Here is a 14514-nt window from a genome sequence, read left to right as displayed (position 1 = left end):
GGGGCCGATACTGTAAAATGTGTGTGTACTCATACTCGTAAAAGTTAACCGATACCATGAACCGATACTAACTTATTTCATTAGTCAGAGGGTGGCTTGTCATTTCTGTTGTAGTTTTTTAGATTGGCCACTAGGGGGACATCCCGCGCTAAACAGGCACAGGGTTAGGCGAGTGAGACTGGCAGCTCCAGATAAAAAAGAGAAACTGGAGGCTGCTGTAGCTAGGCTAAACAAAATGTCAGCAGTGTGGACCGGAACAGCCAACTTTAACTCAGGTTTTGGAAAAGCGAAGAAAAATGTCAAGAGAAAATTCACGGGCAGTTAAAATAACAGAGGCTCTGACTCATTTTATCGCTCTGGATGACCAGCCAATGCCAGTCGTGGAAAACATAGGATTGCACCGTCTTCTCAGCATACTCGAGCTGCGATATGAAATGTAATAAATAAACAGAAGTGTTTATTTATTATTCTGAAAGCGCGAGACAGTGCCAATAGTTCAGTGATATTTTGTTAAATTACAATGTGAAGACTCCGCAATAATTTAACAGAAGTGCTTATTTTTCACTTGAAATTTTTTTGTGGTCATTTTTATTAAGATTTTATTTTTTATCGGCAGAGAATAAAATAAAACCTGTCTTCCAATTCATTGCATTTGTGTGTGTGTGGTAGAAGTATCGGTTTTTGTACTCTGTATCGGCAAGTACTCAGATCCAAGTATCGGTATCGTATCGGTTTGAAAAAAATGGTATCGTTGCATCCCTAGACAAAAGTATTGGTCACACTTCTTGGTCTCTGGTTCCAGGTGTTTTCAGTCCCATCGCTATAGATGTATAAAATCGAGCATTTAGACTTCTGCCTTCACAAACCTTTGTGAAAGAATGTGTCGTTCTAAAGAACTCAATTAATTTGAGCACGGTACGGTACTAGGATACCATTGTTGCAACAAGTCTGTCTGAAATATCTTCCTTTCTAATGTTCAACGATAAACTGTAAGTGGTATGCAAATTGCAAAGTGGAAGCATTTAGGACCCATGGCAATTCAGCTACTAAGTGTCAGACCAAGTAAAGTTACAAAGTGCTGAGGCACACAGGGATTAAAACTTACCAGTGCTCTGCTGACTGAATAACTGCAGAGTTCCAAACCTCCTCTGGGATAGCATAGAAACTGTCTGATGGGAGCTTCGTGGAATGAGTTTTCACGTCTGGAGAGCAGCATGCGAGCACAATGCCAAGCGTCTGCTGGAGTGGTGTAAAGTCCACTGGATTCTGGAGCAGTGGAAATATGTTCTGTGGAGTTCCAGGCAGAATGACGGATGAGTCTTGGTTTGGCGAATGCCAGACCCCTCCTCCACCGAATTTTACGTTATAGGGTTGTTTATTTTTAGGATTGGTCTGGTCTGGTTTGGACTGATCTATGCTTCAGTGTTGAAAAAAACAGTTTGGGGAAGACCCTTTTCTCTTCCAGCATGACTGTATCCCAGTGCGCAAAGCAGGGGCCACAACATTATGATCAGCTGATAGTGCTGAAGACCTTGAGTGACCCACACAGAGACCATTAAACACTTTTGGGATGAACAAGAGTGCAGATTGTGAGTCATACCCCTCATCAGTGTCTGACCTCACAAATGTTCTCCCGGCTGAATTGGCAAGAATTCCCAGACACACTTCAAAATCTTGTAGAAAGTCATCGCAGAAGAGTAGAAGCCATTATTGCTGCAAAGGGGAGACCATTTCCATTTTAAAGCCTATGAATTTATAATGGGGTGTCATAAAAGCTCCTGTAGGTGTAATGTGTAGGTGGCCCAGTACTTCTGTCCATAAAGTCATAAAGTGTTGTTTTAAAGATTTGTTTAGGCATAAATATTAAAGCTGACTGTGAGTGCAGTTAACTGATAAAACTTTGGTATATAAATTTCTCCAAAATCTTCATTTCCTGCCCAAATTTACAAAAACATTATAGAAATTACAGAACATGTTTTGCTTAAAAAATGATGTAATTACATATGCAATTACTACTGTTTGTACTAGACATTAACCACATTTAATTATACTTAACAGCCGCTCCAACCTCAACCTCAAAACTGACGAGAGCAGCAGGATCAACTGCAAAAGTGGCCGGATCACCACAGCCATCATCAGCCTCCCAACACCCCCTGCTTTAACCCCTGATGGAGACGGGCTCCACGGGCCCCCACAGCGGAGGCCGCCCCAACCTCCAAGTCACCCACCACCCTTGAGCATTCAGACCACAACAAGCTCAGCTGGCGCCAACATCGTCAAAGTCTCGGCTCTGTGACTGTGTGGCTGACAGATGTAACTCACCCCAGCAGGGGGAAGAAAAGAAGAGGAGGAGGAAGCAGGTAACACTACATTCATGGACGTACCGTGTTCCCTAATACAGGGTCAGTGAGAAGAGAGGTGTACTCCAGAGGACTCACCAGTTATTGAGACATTATTGAGGTAGAGGACTGTAGATATGTGACCTGAGAATCACGCTCGTGTCATGTCGTGTATGTACTGTAGATACGATGAGAGCTGCTGCATTTCTAAACGTTTCCTACGGCAGTGGAGATGGTGGAAAATAACTGACGATATTGTGCAACTGGCAGAAACATCAGCAAACCCTGTTGGCCATCACAAATTCACAGTAAATTTGACGTGAATTCACAGTGAAAAAGAAGATTTGTTGGATTAAATACTGAAGAACAAAGCTGTTGAATCGGATCGGTCATGTTTGTGTTATGTGATTGTCTATAGTATTTTGAGGATCATAAACTGTTTTAGTTTAAAGTCGCCATGCCTGATGCTGCTAATATCATCCCTGTAATGTGTATTTCATTTGTTGCAGACTGGAAACAGCGTTTCTTTGTTTTCGTTGGATAATTGTATCGATACATTATGTTGATTGCTCAAACCAAACTGTGATTTTAGTTGTATTTGAGAAATCCCACTGAATGTGGACTGAAGGCTTCGTACTGCATTGAAACAGAGCAGTGGTTCTCAGCCTTGAGCTGACTGGAGAATTACTATAAAGCAAATGTGTAATTTAATGTTGAAGGATGAGGTTACAGTACATCCCATGAAAAGACCAAAACCAACCACTTGATTAGTTGAATCATTCATCCTAATCTTAACTGTTTGTGTTACAAAAACACAGGAAAATAACTTGTTTTAAATAATTTTCTCCTTCAGATTTATATATGTGTTGCAGTAGTTTGTACAGCAGAAGGACAATGTACATGAGGGTTCTGACATGTTAATGTAAAGAAGAAACAAGCCATGCAGTGAAACAGTGATGATAATAAAAGGTATATAACATGGCATATTTTTGGATGGCAAATACTACAACATTTGGTTTCAGTATAACAGCAAGTGTTAGTAAGGCCAGGATACTGAATAACATGATTGTATCAACAATGTCCCAGAATGAAGTATCGTTTATGGCTCAGTCACACTACAGTAAAACTGTTGCATTCAGCAACCGATTGCAGGTAGTTTCTAAAACTAACTGGGTGCCCAATTTTGATTGTAAGGTGATTTTGTAGGTTACCTGCTCCGAGGCAACCTGTGTCCAAACAGTCTGACTCAAACCGACTCCACTCACTCTCACACAGACTGGTTAAAGCTTGCAAATAATTGCCGTCTAATTTATAAATGTAGAGAGATTGCCAACAAGTAGCAATCAATCTGAGTCAGTCTGTGCAGGACTCATCTGTGCCTCATCTCTTTGCAGTTGATTTTAACACAAATTGTTGCCAACTGCTTGTGTTCCTAAATAAAAGCAAAGCTGCATCTATATCATTTCGCTGTCCTGCAGCAACCATCACATCACTATTTGTGGAGAAATTTCAGAATTTCTGTTTCGAGTCTATGAGGTTGTAACTGGACTCTGAATGTAAGTAGTTCATTTAAATTTCTGTTGAGTGTAAATTTCTGTGTATGTAGATAGCAACAGATTTGCAACAGACAGCAACAGATTCACAATTTGCCAACTGGAGCTCCTTCTGTCACAAACTGACAGCAAACTGAAGACAGCAACTGGGGTTGCAGACCTGGTGCCCATCTTTGAAAAAGCCATTTTGAAGGAAGCAAGCTTTCAAGTCAACTGCACACACTCACAATATCCTTGGTGTCATGCTCTCCAAGCACTCTTTCCTGGTGTGACTGTAGCAATTTCCAATCTTAATAACACCACAATTTAATTTCAAATATCAAAAAAAGTATTTTCAGTTTTTTTTTCACAACTTAAGATTGGAAATCGTTGCGTTTGCACAGATTCACTTTGATCGTCTCTTGATTTTAAATCACTGCATTTCACCTTTTTTTCTGCCATTGGCAACATTGGGGAAACTTTACAGATCAAATTAGGTCACATACATGGCATGAATTGATAGGATGTTTACATTTAAATAGCCATCATAAAAAACTTAATTTTTTCTAATTAAAAATAAGGTTAAACTTTATTTATTATAAAATACCTCTCACAGCACACCTGTACTACCTACTGTGGGTACAAGTGGGCTGCAGCCCAGACTTTGAGAATTACTGGGCTAGGTTAAATTCATTGTTACATTGTTGCCATCTTATGGAACAGAAACAAAGAATATTATCCTGACAAACAACCTACAAAATTCATATTAAAAAATAAATTGTGGTTAAGTGCTTGTATGAATTTGATAGCGTACTGACGCTTTATGCCCGCTGTGCTGCTGCCACTCACGTTGAAGGTTGAGCAGGACACTGAAATGGAAAATAATATTGTGCACATTCATCATGAATGTTTGGGTATTGAATGCCATGAAGGTTGAGCACCACTCGACCTGGACAATTACAGGACGTAATGTATTCGTGTTCGGTTCGGCATTATAAAACCAAAATTAAAACGAAATCCACTGAATATTTGAAAATATTTTAAGTGTAGATAAAATACCCAGAGCTAAAAATTATTTGGTTTTTCAGGTATTCTGTCTTACCTTAAAAATTTTAGTTGATTTCTTTTTTTTTTTTTACTTTCTTTTTGACATATTTGTAACCCTCTGTGTCTTCTCTAAATGTCTCTGAAAAGATGGGATTTCACTGATGACTTGAAATATTTGTGTGCTGTTCCTAAGACACTAAGCACAACTCATATCTTCTAAAACATTTAGAAAAATAAAATAACTTAATCCACTTAATGTTTTCAGTGATTTCCACCTTAAACCTGTTTTTTTCTTACATTAAATGTGTTTATCTTGAAAGCCAGTTAAACCAATATTATACCAGCTTCTGAGCAGGATAAACAGCACATGTAAGTGACCCTGGAGTTGGCATAGTTTTGTCAAACTGCTGTTTTTAAGGTCAAAAACAAACTCATTCTAAAGAATATGCAGCTAATAAGTCGGTCAGTCTCAGAGATGCTCACAGGATGGCAGCAGAGATACTTTCTAGCGCTAAATCAAAATGAGCTGAGCCCCGTAGGACTGATTTCTGGCCTTACTCCTCACTGGATTATCATTTCTAGACCTACTTGCTGCACACTGTTGCACATTTGAAGTCGGTAGATGCGTGTTTGGAATAGTTTGTGCCAAGTGTGCTATAGTTATCTGTATCAATTACACAATGTGTTTATTTGTCTCTTGGTTTGGTTTGTTAACGTGGAACTTGATTACTTAACTTAATGTGCTTCTCAATCATGAGGTACCAAGTGAGGTCTTTTTTGCTGTACTGGTATTTTTTGTGTTGCATTTCTGTATTTTGTCACGTTTTAACAACGAGGTGAAAGTATTGTGTGAAAATGGTCACTTTTCCGTCCTTTGTAAGAACAACAAAGTAGTGGTATTGTTTATGCTGCTTTACAAAAACAAACCCTTTAGACATTTTTTGTCTCGTTATTGTTGGAAATATTGAGCATCTGCCCGGCCGTGGTGTTCATAAGCTGGATCTTGGTTACCATTAAAACAGTATTTACATATTAAGGCTTTTTTGCAGCATCATAGACCACGTTCACCTTTTTTAAAAATGTATATTAAGAGAAATCAGCTTTCTCACACCAGAGTGACTCATATATGAAGATTTTTGTTGTGATTATCTGATGGACTTTACTTCAAAGGCGTTGTTGAGGTCTGTTTTCTAAAAGTCTTGGCATTGCTGTTTGTGTTGTTTCTTATTCTTTTTATCTTTTGAACTGAGCTTTTTCTGTCTGTTTGCTGTGTGTACGGTATTCTGTCAGTTTGTTTGTTATAAGAACTATGAAGTGTCAGAAAATTAAACTCTGCCACAACAGTCAAACGCTGTCTTTCTTCTCGCTCCCGTCACCAGTATCTTTGCATTGCATAGAAATCTGTGTTTTTATTTTGGTTTCATTGTTTCATTTTAAGCTTCAAGTCGAGCTTTATAAAAGTGGAATTACTGACATAGTATTTCACAGACTTCAAGCAGAGCCCATTTATGCATCATACATACACAGACTTTTGCACACTATACACTTCGGCACTGGCACAGTGACCCCATGTAAAGTCTGTAACTTTATGTGGTTTGCTACTTCATGGCTGACTTGCTGTGGTTCCACTTTGCAATAATACCACAGCTGATCATGTAATATCTAGTGTGGTATTACTCAAATGTAGTGAGAACAGCCTGTTCGGTCATAAATGTTCGTGAAAGCCAACTGCATAGCTGCATGGCTATAGGACTGAAAACAGAGCGTCATGTGCCCGGATACTTTTATCCATTAAGTCTATTCAACCCAATATTCTGCAGAATCTTTTATTGTGTCAGTTACATTTATTTTGTTGTGAACAAACACCACATTTCTTCTTGTGACTATAAAATAGAGCTTTAAAAACCACTGAATGTTTGTTCATGTACGCTTCATATTCTCAAAAGCAGGATTAGCGTTGCCAAAATGTTACACCCTTCAATATTTTACATAACCACAAACATGAATCTGTCTGCACATTAGTAAATGCCTCACGAGATGAAAGTATGAATCAGCCTTTGTAGAATCGATGCCACTGTGTTTACTAAACATATTACCAAAAACACATTAAATATTTTATCACCAAAACGAATGCAATATATTCAATGGGTAAGGTTGTAGGCTGTATCTAAGATCATGCGACCACATTTATTTTAATACAACAACGTTTTGATGTTCTTTTAATCTTGCAGAGTTTTAGCAGATACAGAAAACTTTTCATGTTAACAAATCTTTCAGTAATTGAGGACAAGTTCGTTTATTTTACTGCACTTCTTAGGATTTATTTGTTATAAAACAGCCAGTTACTCAGCATGTGGTGATTTTAGCAGGGAAGGTGCTTCATTATCAGTGTTGGGAAGGTTACTTTTAAAATGTATTCCATTACAGAATACAGAATACATGCCCCAAAATGTATTCTGTAACGTATTCCGTTATGTTACTCAATGAGAGTAACGTATTCTGAATACTTTGGATTACTTAATATATTATCATGCTGTTTACAACTACATGAATGTACTATTGCTGTGATTTATTACTGTTACTGAAGGTCCGCGGCTCCGAACCGTAGTAAAGGGACCTCTGGCTAATACGGTGGGTTCTGTGTCGGGCTCGTAGCCGAAAACTAGCTTTACTTTGGTGTCTGGGTCAACTTTGCTAGCGAGAGACAGAGAGAGGCGTTGAAAGGCTGCTCCAACGGAACTTATTGTTTCAGAGGAAAACACGAACACGGTGTACAGTCGAGTCTTAATAGCTTACTTACAACTGGGCTCGTCAGGCTCTCTTCTTGGCTGCAGTGGTTATTATTATATTTACATGCTTCCAGCTCCCGTTTTTGCTCGATGACAGCTCGTACTTTTCCTTTTTCTCCCTCCCTCGCTCACAGACACATAACGGGTATGGCAGTCCATTCTCCCTGCAGCACGGACTACACTGCCCATGATGCTACATTCTTTAGGGCTATGCTTGTAGCATTCTGCCTATTAGCTTAGCACAACAACAATAACAAAAAGTCGCTCTCTCACCCAGGAAACACGCAGAGAGAGAGCGTCACCCTGTAACCATGGCAACCGTAACGCTGCCGCCTGGAACAACAGAACGTAGCTGTCAAACAAAACCCAAACAGTCCTGACCCGCCACAACATGAAACAGGGAAGTACCGCCGTGTAATCCATTTATTTCAACAAAGTAACTGTATTCTAAATACCACCTTTTTAAACGGTAACTGTAACGGAATACAGTTACTCATATTTTGTATTTTAAATACGTAACGGCGGTACATGTATTCCGTTACTCCCCAACACTGTCCATTATGAAACAAAATTTAATTTGTAGCAATCAGATGGTGTATTATTCAATGATAAAACTAGCCCAGTTAAGTAAACACATCACTTAAAGCAGCAGACATGATAGGAATGCTTTGAAAAACAGAATTTAAACGCTGCATGAATTACATATCATATTACGTTAAAATGCTGTTTGAATTATGTTATTTTTCTAAAACACCTCTTTCATGTGTGCACGAGTGTTTTGATGTCAGCTTACTCTCAGCCACACGTGTGGTCTTGACAACCATTTGAAGCTTAATATATTTGCCATTAGTGGTCGTGTGACTGACGTCAGCACACAGAAGAACTGCATGACTCAAACTCAATGACTAACACTGCTTGAAGTAAACACAAACATACCCAACAAACACATCTTTACAAACCCGCTTTGAAAATATTAAAGTAAATGCCACTTTGGTTTTATGTATTACTAGATTAGGAAAATTTTGCACTAGGTACAGGCTGTTGTGAGTTTAGACCCTGTTTTCTGGTACCCCTAAATTTCAACATACCACCCATAAAAATAACTAAGGTATGGTAGCAATAATAGTGTATTTTGATATTATTTTCTGACTGATGTCTCTAATTTTATATATATTCTCAACTTTTGCAGAAGGTAAAGGTTACAAGGAAATCAGGTTTAAATGTCTAGTTTTCTCGCTGTCACGATGTAAACATAAATGAAAACATAAATTGTTAAATAGGACTTGTGTTGCTGCTGAAAAAGGATGAAGATGTAATTTCACGGGCTAATTTTAAACACATTTTATCTTAAACATTTGCGAGCTGAAGTGCAAATTGTTCTTAAAATGCAGGGTAATTGCTGTGATGTGAAAAACGTCTTCTGATGTACATCTGATCTTTAAATAGTGTCCAAAACGTTAGCTAATGTATGCTAGATAGAGACCATGAGCTAACTTTAGCTTTCTTATTCAGTAGTCTGGTGCCATGCTGCTATTTGCCAAGGAACTAATGTATTTTATTACTTTAATTGTATTACTTTAACAGTACAGTACAGCTCCAGTGAGTCAGAGGGATGTTGCATTTCAATGGCCAGCAGTATCTCATATTCATATCAGAAAATTGTTATAAAGTGATGCATATCAGCCTTTAATGGGGTTATAAAATCTGTTTTACTGGTACATTCACTCTTTGGTAACTCCACAGAGACTGAGACAAAAGAATAAAGAGCGAGAGGGGGAGAGAGGAAGAAGAAGGAAGACTAAAAAGAGATAGTCAGCAGAATTATTTTGAATATCTAAGCAGTGTGTTATACTGCTGCTAAATGCTGATCACCACCCTGCTCCTGTGAGAACTTAATTTATTCTCATGTTATTATTTTATTTTAATCCAGTGACTGATGATGTCTATGGCACAGTTTATAGAAACGTTTGAAAATATTAAGTCATAAAAATAAAAATTGATGTTTCATATCAAATTGCTTCCAAGCTGTTTTGGAAAAGTGACCTTTTAATGCTTGGATTGGAGAACTGAGAGCGGAGCTGTGGAAATATTTGGACCAAATCGTTTGCAGATCATGATTAATTAATTTTTAACCATGATTACCGCAAGCCCTGTAATTATCCATTCGAGCCTTTAGATGGCAGTGCACTAAAATATTTGGTAGACCATGCAACACTACCAAATGGTTGGTTATCACAGTACATATTAGCCCTTGATTTAGACCCATTTAGATCATATGTAGTATAAAATGTAACCATTTTGATGTCCTGTTTATTAAACTAGATACATCTTCCATACTTATTTTGCTAATTAAGACACTGATGTGTTCATAAAACATAATTCACATTTTAACAGTTCCCATATTTGTGCAAACTTTGATAATAAACTAAAGTAGTAACTGGGAACATGAAAAATGAAATCTTTCTACAGATAAAATCAACTTAAAGAGAAAAAGAAAATGTTATTCTGTGAAAAAAAACTGTCTTCTGCATCCATAAGAAAAACATCACAATTACCACATACTAACAAAATTATGCAAGTACTGTTGTTACTGTTATTATGAAGTTGTGCAAGTTACATAATCTTCTCACAAACACATCATTCATCAGCTCCTTTGTGTGCCGCGGTCCAAAGAAATAACCTGTCAGCTCGGAGCGCCGATGTGGTTTTATTACATGTTTTAGAACAACAGCTTTAAATTTCTACCGGTTTTCACAGTAACTGGCAGATATTACATCATCCCTGTGCCTGCTGTTTATAATGCAAAACATGAAAGCATGCATCTTGTGCAGTTCAGTAAAATGAAGTAACTTAACACATGGAGAGAACCGCACTCACACACACAACACCACCATTAAAAGACCAGGTGTATAATTTATTTGAGCTTTGAAGAGAGATGACTGGTTCTGATGGCACAGTTAACCCTCAGTTTACACTGATTGACTTCAGCATGTAATTTTACATCTTATGTTTTGATAATAGTGGGACTGCAACCAGCGTAGGGGTTCTTAAAACTTTCAGAAGCTATTTGAAAGAAAAGATGATTAGTGTGATTAACGTCTGAGTCCTACAGGATTTTGCACCCTGGCATGCACATATAGAGAGCTTGTTTGCCAAACTTGTTCAAATGTTGTACATTTGGTTAAAGGCAATCCAAAGGCGCAACTTGTAGTAACATGTGCAGTAGCCTTTGTGTAGCTTTCCACATAAGTGCTGTGTTGGAAGTGGTAAGCTGCTGGCAAAGCAACTATAGATCTCAAAAGTCATCTTTCACTGCTTTCATTGCTAAACAAGCCTCTGGCCACTTAAAATGAAGAGATGCACATGATTGCATTGGACTGGATGGATGAATGGATGTGCAGTATGTTTTAGCTTCATGGTTTAGCTTTTAGTGTCTTATTTTCAGCAGAGCAGCTCTGTAATTGGCTTATTGTTGTGATTTTTTAATCAGATCCACATATTATGCTTTTTCTTTTCTCAGTGATTAAATTCCTTTTTGGCCTGAACGCAAAAACCAAAACAAGTCCTCACAGTAAGTGAGTCACAGTGAGGATCATAAAACTTTCTGTGCTGATGTGCAGTTAGGCAGTTGCCGCTGTGCAGCCTGTGTTGCCGTGCTGAGTGATCTGAGGAGACGCTGCCTTATCTAGTGTACGCTCATGCTGACAGCTGGGAGGAAGTAGGCTCGTGAACAAGAAACAGCTGCAGGTCTGGATCACATTTGCTATAAATCTGCTTGATCACGAACTAGCCTGCTAAATGTTAAATAGACACATGTGTCATCATATCAGTCCTGAGGAGGACAGTACACTCATTCTCATATGAGTTTCCTTTAAAAAATTAGTTTGCAGGCACAAAGAAAGTTTGATGGAGTCATTTTTTTCCATGTGACTGAAACTTTTGACTAAAGCTGGCATGCAGGAGAAAAAGTCCCTTTTAGTCTGGTACTTAAAAAAAAAACAAAAAAAATGAGTGTACTCAGATCATCCATCCATTCGCTTATCCTTTTCAGGGTCACGGTGGGTGCTGGAGCCTATCCCAGCTGTCATAGGGCAAGAGGCAGGGTACACCCTGGACAGGTCGCCAGTCGGTCGCAGGTCCAACACACAGGGACAGACAACCATTCTCGCTCACATTCACACCTATGGGCAATTTTGGATTAACCTATCCCCACAAGCTGCATGTCTTTGGACGGTGGGAGGAAGCCGGAGTACCCGGAGGGAACCCACGCAAACACGGGGAGAACATGCAAACTCCACACAGAAAGACCCCGGCCTGATGTTGGAATTGAACTCAGGACCTTCTTGCTGTGCGACAACCACCGTGCCACCATGCTGCCCCCTCAGATCATTCATATAGAAATCAGTATTTCAATAACTGAGAAAACAGGTGGGCTTCCACAGTACTGGTAATTAACCCTTTCAAACCCTTTCATATAACAGTGGTTCTTATAGTTGATTATAGTTTACTCATTTTATTTTGAGGAAAAACACCAACAAATGTATTGGTTGAGATAATTTAATTAATTTTTTTATTTCTAATATACACTACTAGTCAAACGTTTAGGCACACCTTCTCATTTAATGGTTTTTCTTTATTTTCATGACTATTTACGTTGTAGATTCTCACTGAAGGCATGAAAAATATGAATGAATAAATTTAGAATTATGTAGTAAAAAAGTGTAAAATAACTCAAAGCATGTTTTATATTGTAGATTCTTCAAACTAGCCACGCTTAGCTTTGATTACTGCTTTGCACACTCTTGGCATTCTCTCGATGAGCTTCATAAGGTCGTCACCTGAAATGGTTTTCCAGCAGTCTTGAAGGAGTTCCCAGAGATGCTGAGCACTTGTTGGCCCTTTTGCCTTCACTCTGTAGTCCATCTCATCCCAGACCATCTCAATTGGGTTTAGATCAGGTGACTGTGGAGGCCAGGCCATCAGGTGCAGCGCTCCATCACTCTCCTCCTTGGACTAATAGCCCTTGCGCAGCCTGGAGGTGTGCTTGGGGTCATTGTCCTGTTGAAAAATAAATGATGCTCCAACTAAACGCAAACTGGATGGGCATGTCGCTGCAGGGTGCTGTGGTAACCATGCTGGTTCAGTGTGCCTTCAATTTTAAATAAATCCCCAACAGTGTCACCAGCAAAGCAAGCCCACACCACCTTCTCCTCCACAGTGGGAACCATGTATGCAGAGACCATCCCTTCACTTTTTCTGTGTCCATTCCTTGTGTTTCTTTGCCCAAACAAATCTCTTTTGCTTGTTGCTTTTCCTTAGTAGTGGTTTCTTAGCAGCTGTCTGACCATAAAGGATTCGCACAGTCTCCTCTGAACAGTTGATGTAGACATGTGCCTGTTACTGGAACTCTGTGTGGCATTTATTTGGGCTCTAATCTGAAGTGCTGTTTACCTTTCATTTCTGAGGCTGGTGACTCAGATTAATTTATCCTCAGCAGCAGAGGTGACTCTTAGTCTTCCTTTCCTGGGGCTGTGATGCAACAGTGCTGTCCCTGCAATTTTTCGCCTTGTAATCGGAAGGTTGCCGGTTCAAGCCCCGGCTTGGACAGTCTCGGTCGTTGTGTCCTTGGGCAAGACACTTCACCCGTTGCCTACTGGTGGTGGTCAGAGGGCCCGGTGGCGCCAGTGTTCAGCAGCCTCGCCTCTGTCAGTGCACCCCAGGATGGCTGTGGCTGCGATATAGCTTGCCATCACCAGTGTGTGAATGTGTGGATGACTGAATGTGTAAAGCGCTTTGGGGTCCTTAGGGACTAGAAAAGCGCTATACAAGTACAGGCCATTTACCATTTAAGGTTTGTACACATGCCTGAAACTGATACTCTTATCAGCTCATGTTAAATACACAGCAAAGCCAAACAACTACAAGCTTAGAAAGTCCCTCAATGCACATATTAAACAAATATGGATGACTGCTTTCTTCCATTTGGGCAAAATTGATCTCTAAAATTTGAAACATCCTGTCCCAGAGTGATGCTGAAAAACTAGTTCATGCATTTATTACTTCTAGGCTGGTCTACTGTAATTCGTTATTATCAGGATCCTGAAAAGCCTTCAGTTAATCCAAAATGCTGGAGCAAGAGTCCTGACTGGGACTAGAAAGAGAGACCATATTTCTCCTATATTGGCTTCTCCTATTGAATTCAAAATCCTGTTCCTCAAATACAAGGTCTTAAATAATCAGGCCCCATCTTATCTTAGTGACCTTAGTAACATATCACCCCATTAGAGCACTTTGCTCTTGTTCTGCAGGCTTACTTGTTGTTCTTAGAGTATTTAAAAGTAGAATGGGAGGCAGAGCCTTCAGTTTTCAGGTCGAATTCGGGAGACAGACACTATCTCTACTTTTAAGATTAGGCTTAAAACTTTCCTTTTTGCTAAAGCATATAGTTAGGGCTGGACCAGGTGACCCTGAATCCTCCCTTAGTTATGCTGCAATAGGTGTAGACTGCTGGGGGATTCCCATGATGCATTGAGTTTTTCTTATTCAGTCACCTTTCTCACTCACTATGTGTTAACAGACCTCTCTGAATTAAATCATTACTTGTTATTAATCTCTGTCTCTCTTCCACAGCGTCTTTTATCCTGTCTTCCTTCTCTCTCCCATGGCAGATGGCCCCGCCCCTCCCTGAGCCTGGTTCTGCCGGAGGTTTCTTCCTGTTAAAAGGGAGTTTTTCCTCCCCACTGTCACCAAAGCACTTGCTCATAGGGGGTCATATGATTGTTGGGTTTTTCTCTGTATGTGTTATTG

General features: G+C 39.4%; 1 protein-coding gene across 3 annotated transcripts in view; it reads left to right on the top strand.

Annotated features, from left to right (window-relative positions):
- LOC146517907 (A-type voltage-gated potassium channel KCND3-like) overlaps positions 1 to 10108 on the top strand; it is a 112467-nt gene extending 102359 nt beyond the window's left edge. For 2 of the 3 annotated variants that reach the window (XM_085161037.1, XM_085161038.1), the window contains one exon: positions 2059 to 10108. In XM_085161037.1, the coding sequence (XP_085017163.1) occupies positions 2059 to 2296 (238 nt within the window). In that variant the 3' untranslated portion in view covers positions 2297 to 10108. The remainder of the gene's footprint in view (positions 1 to 2058) is intronic. The other variant, XM_085161039.1, reaches the window with a different exon arrangement.
- Positions 10109 to 14514: the final 4406 nt, after the last annotated feature.

The sequence above is a fragment of the Neolamprologus multifasciatus genome, chromosome 5, assembly GCF_963576455.1.
Source record: "Neolamprologus multifasciatus chromosome 5, fNeoMul1.2, whole genome shotgun sequence".
NCBI classification, from domain to species: Eukaryota; Metazoa; Chordata; class Actinopteri; order Cichliformes; family Cichlidae; genus Neolamprologus; species Neolamprologus multifasciatus.
The sequence above is the reverse complement of the archived record's forward strand: the minus strand, read 5'-3'. Positions and strand labels throughout refer to the sequence as shown.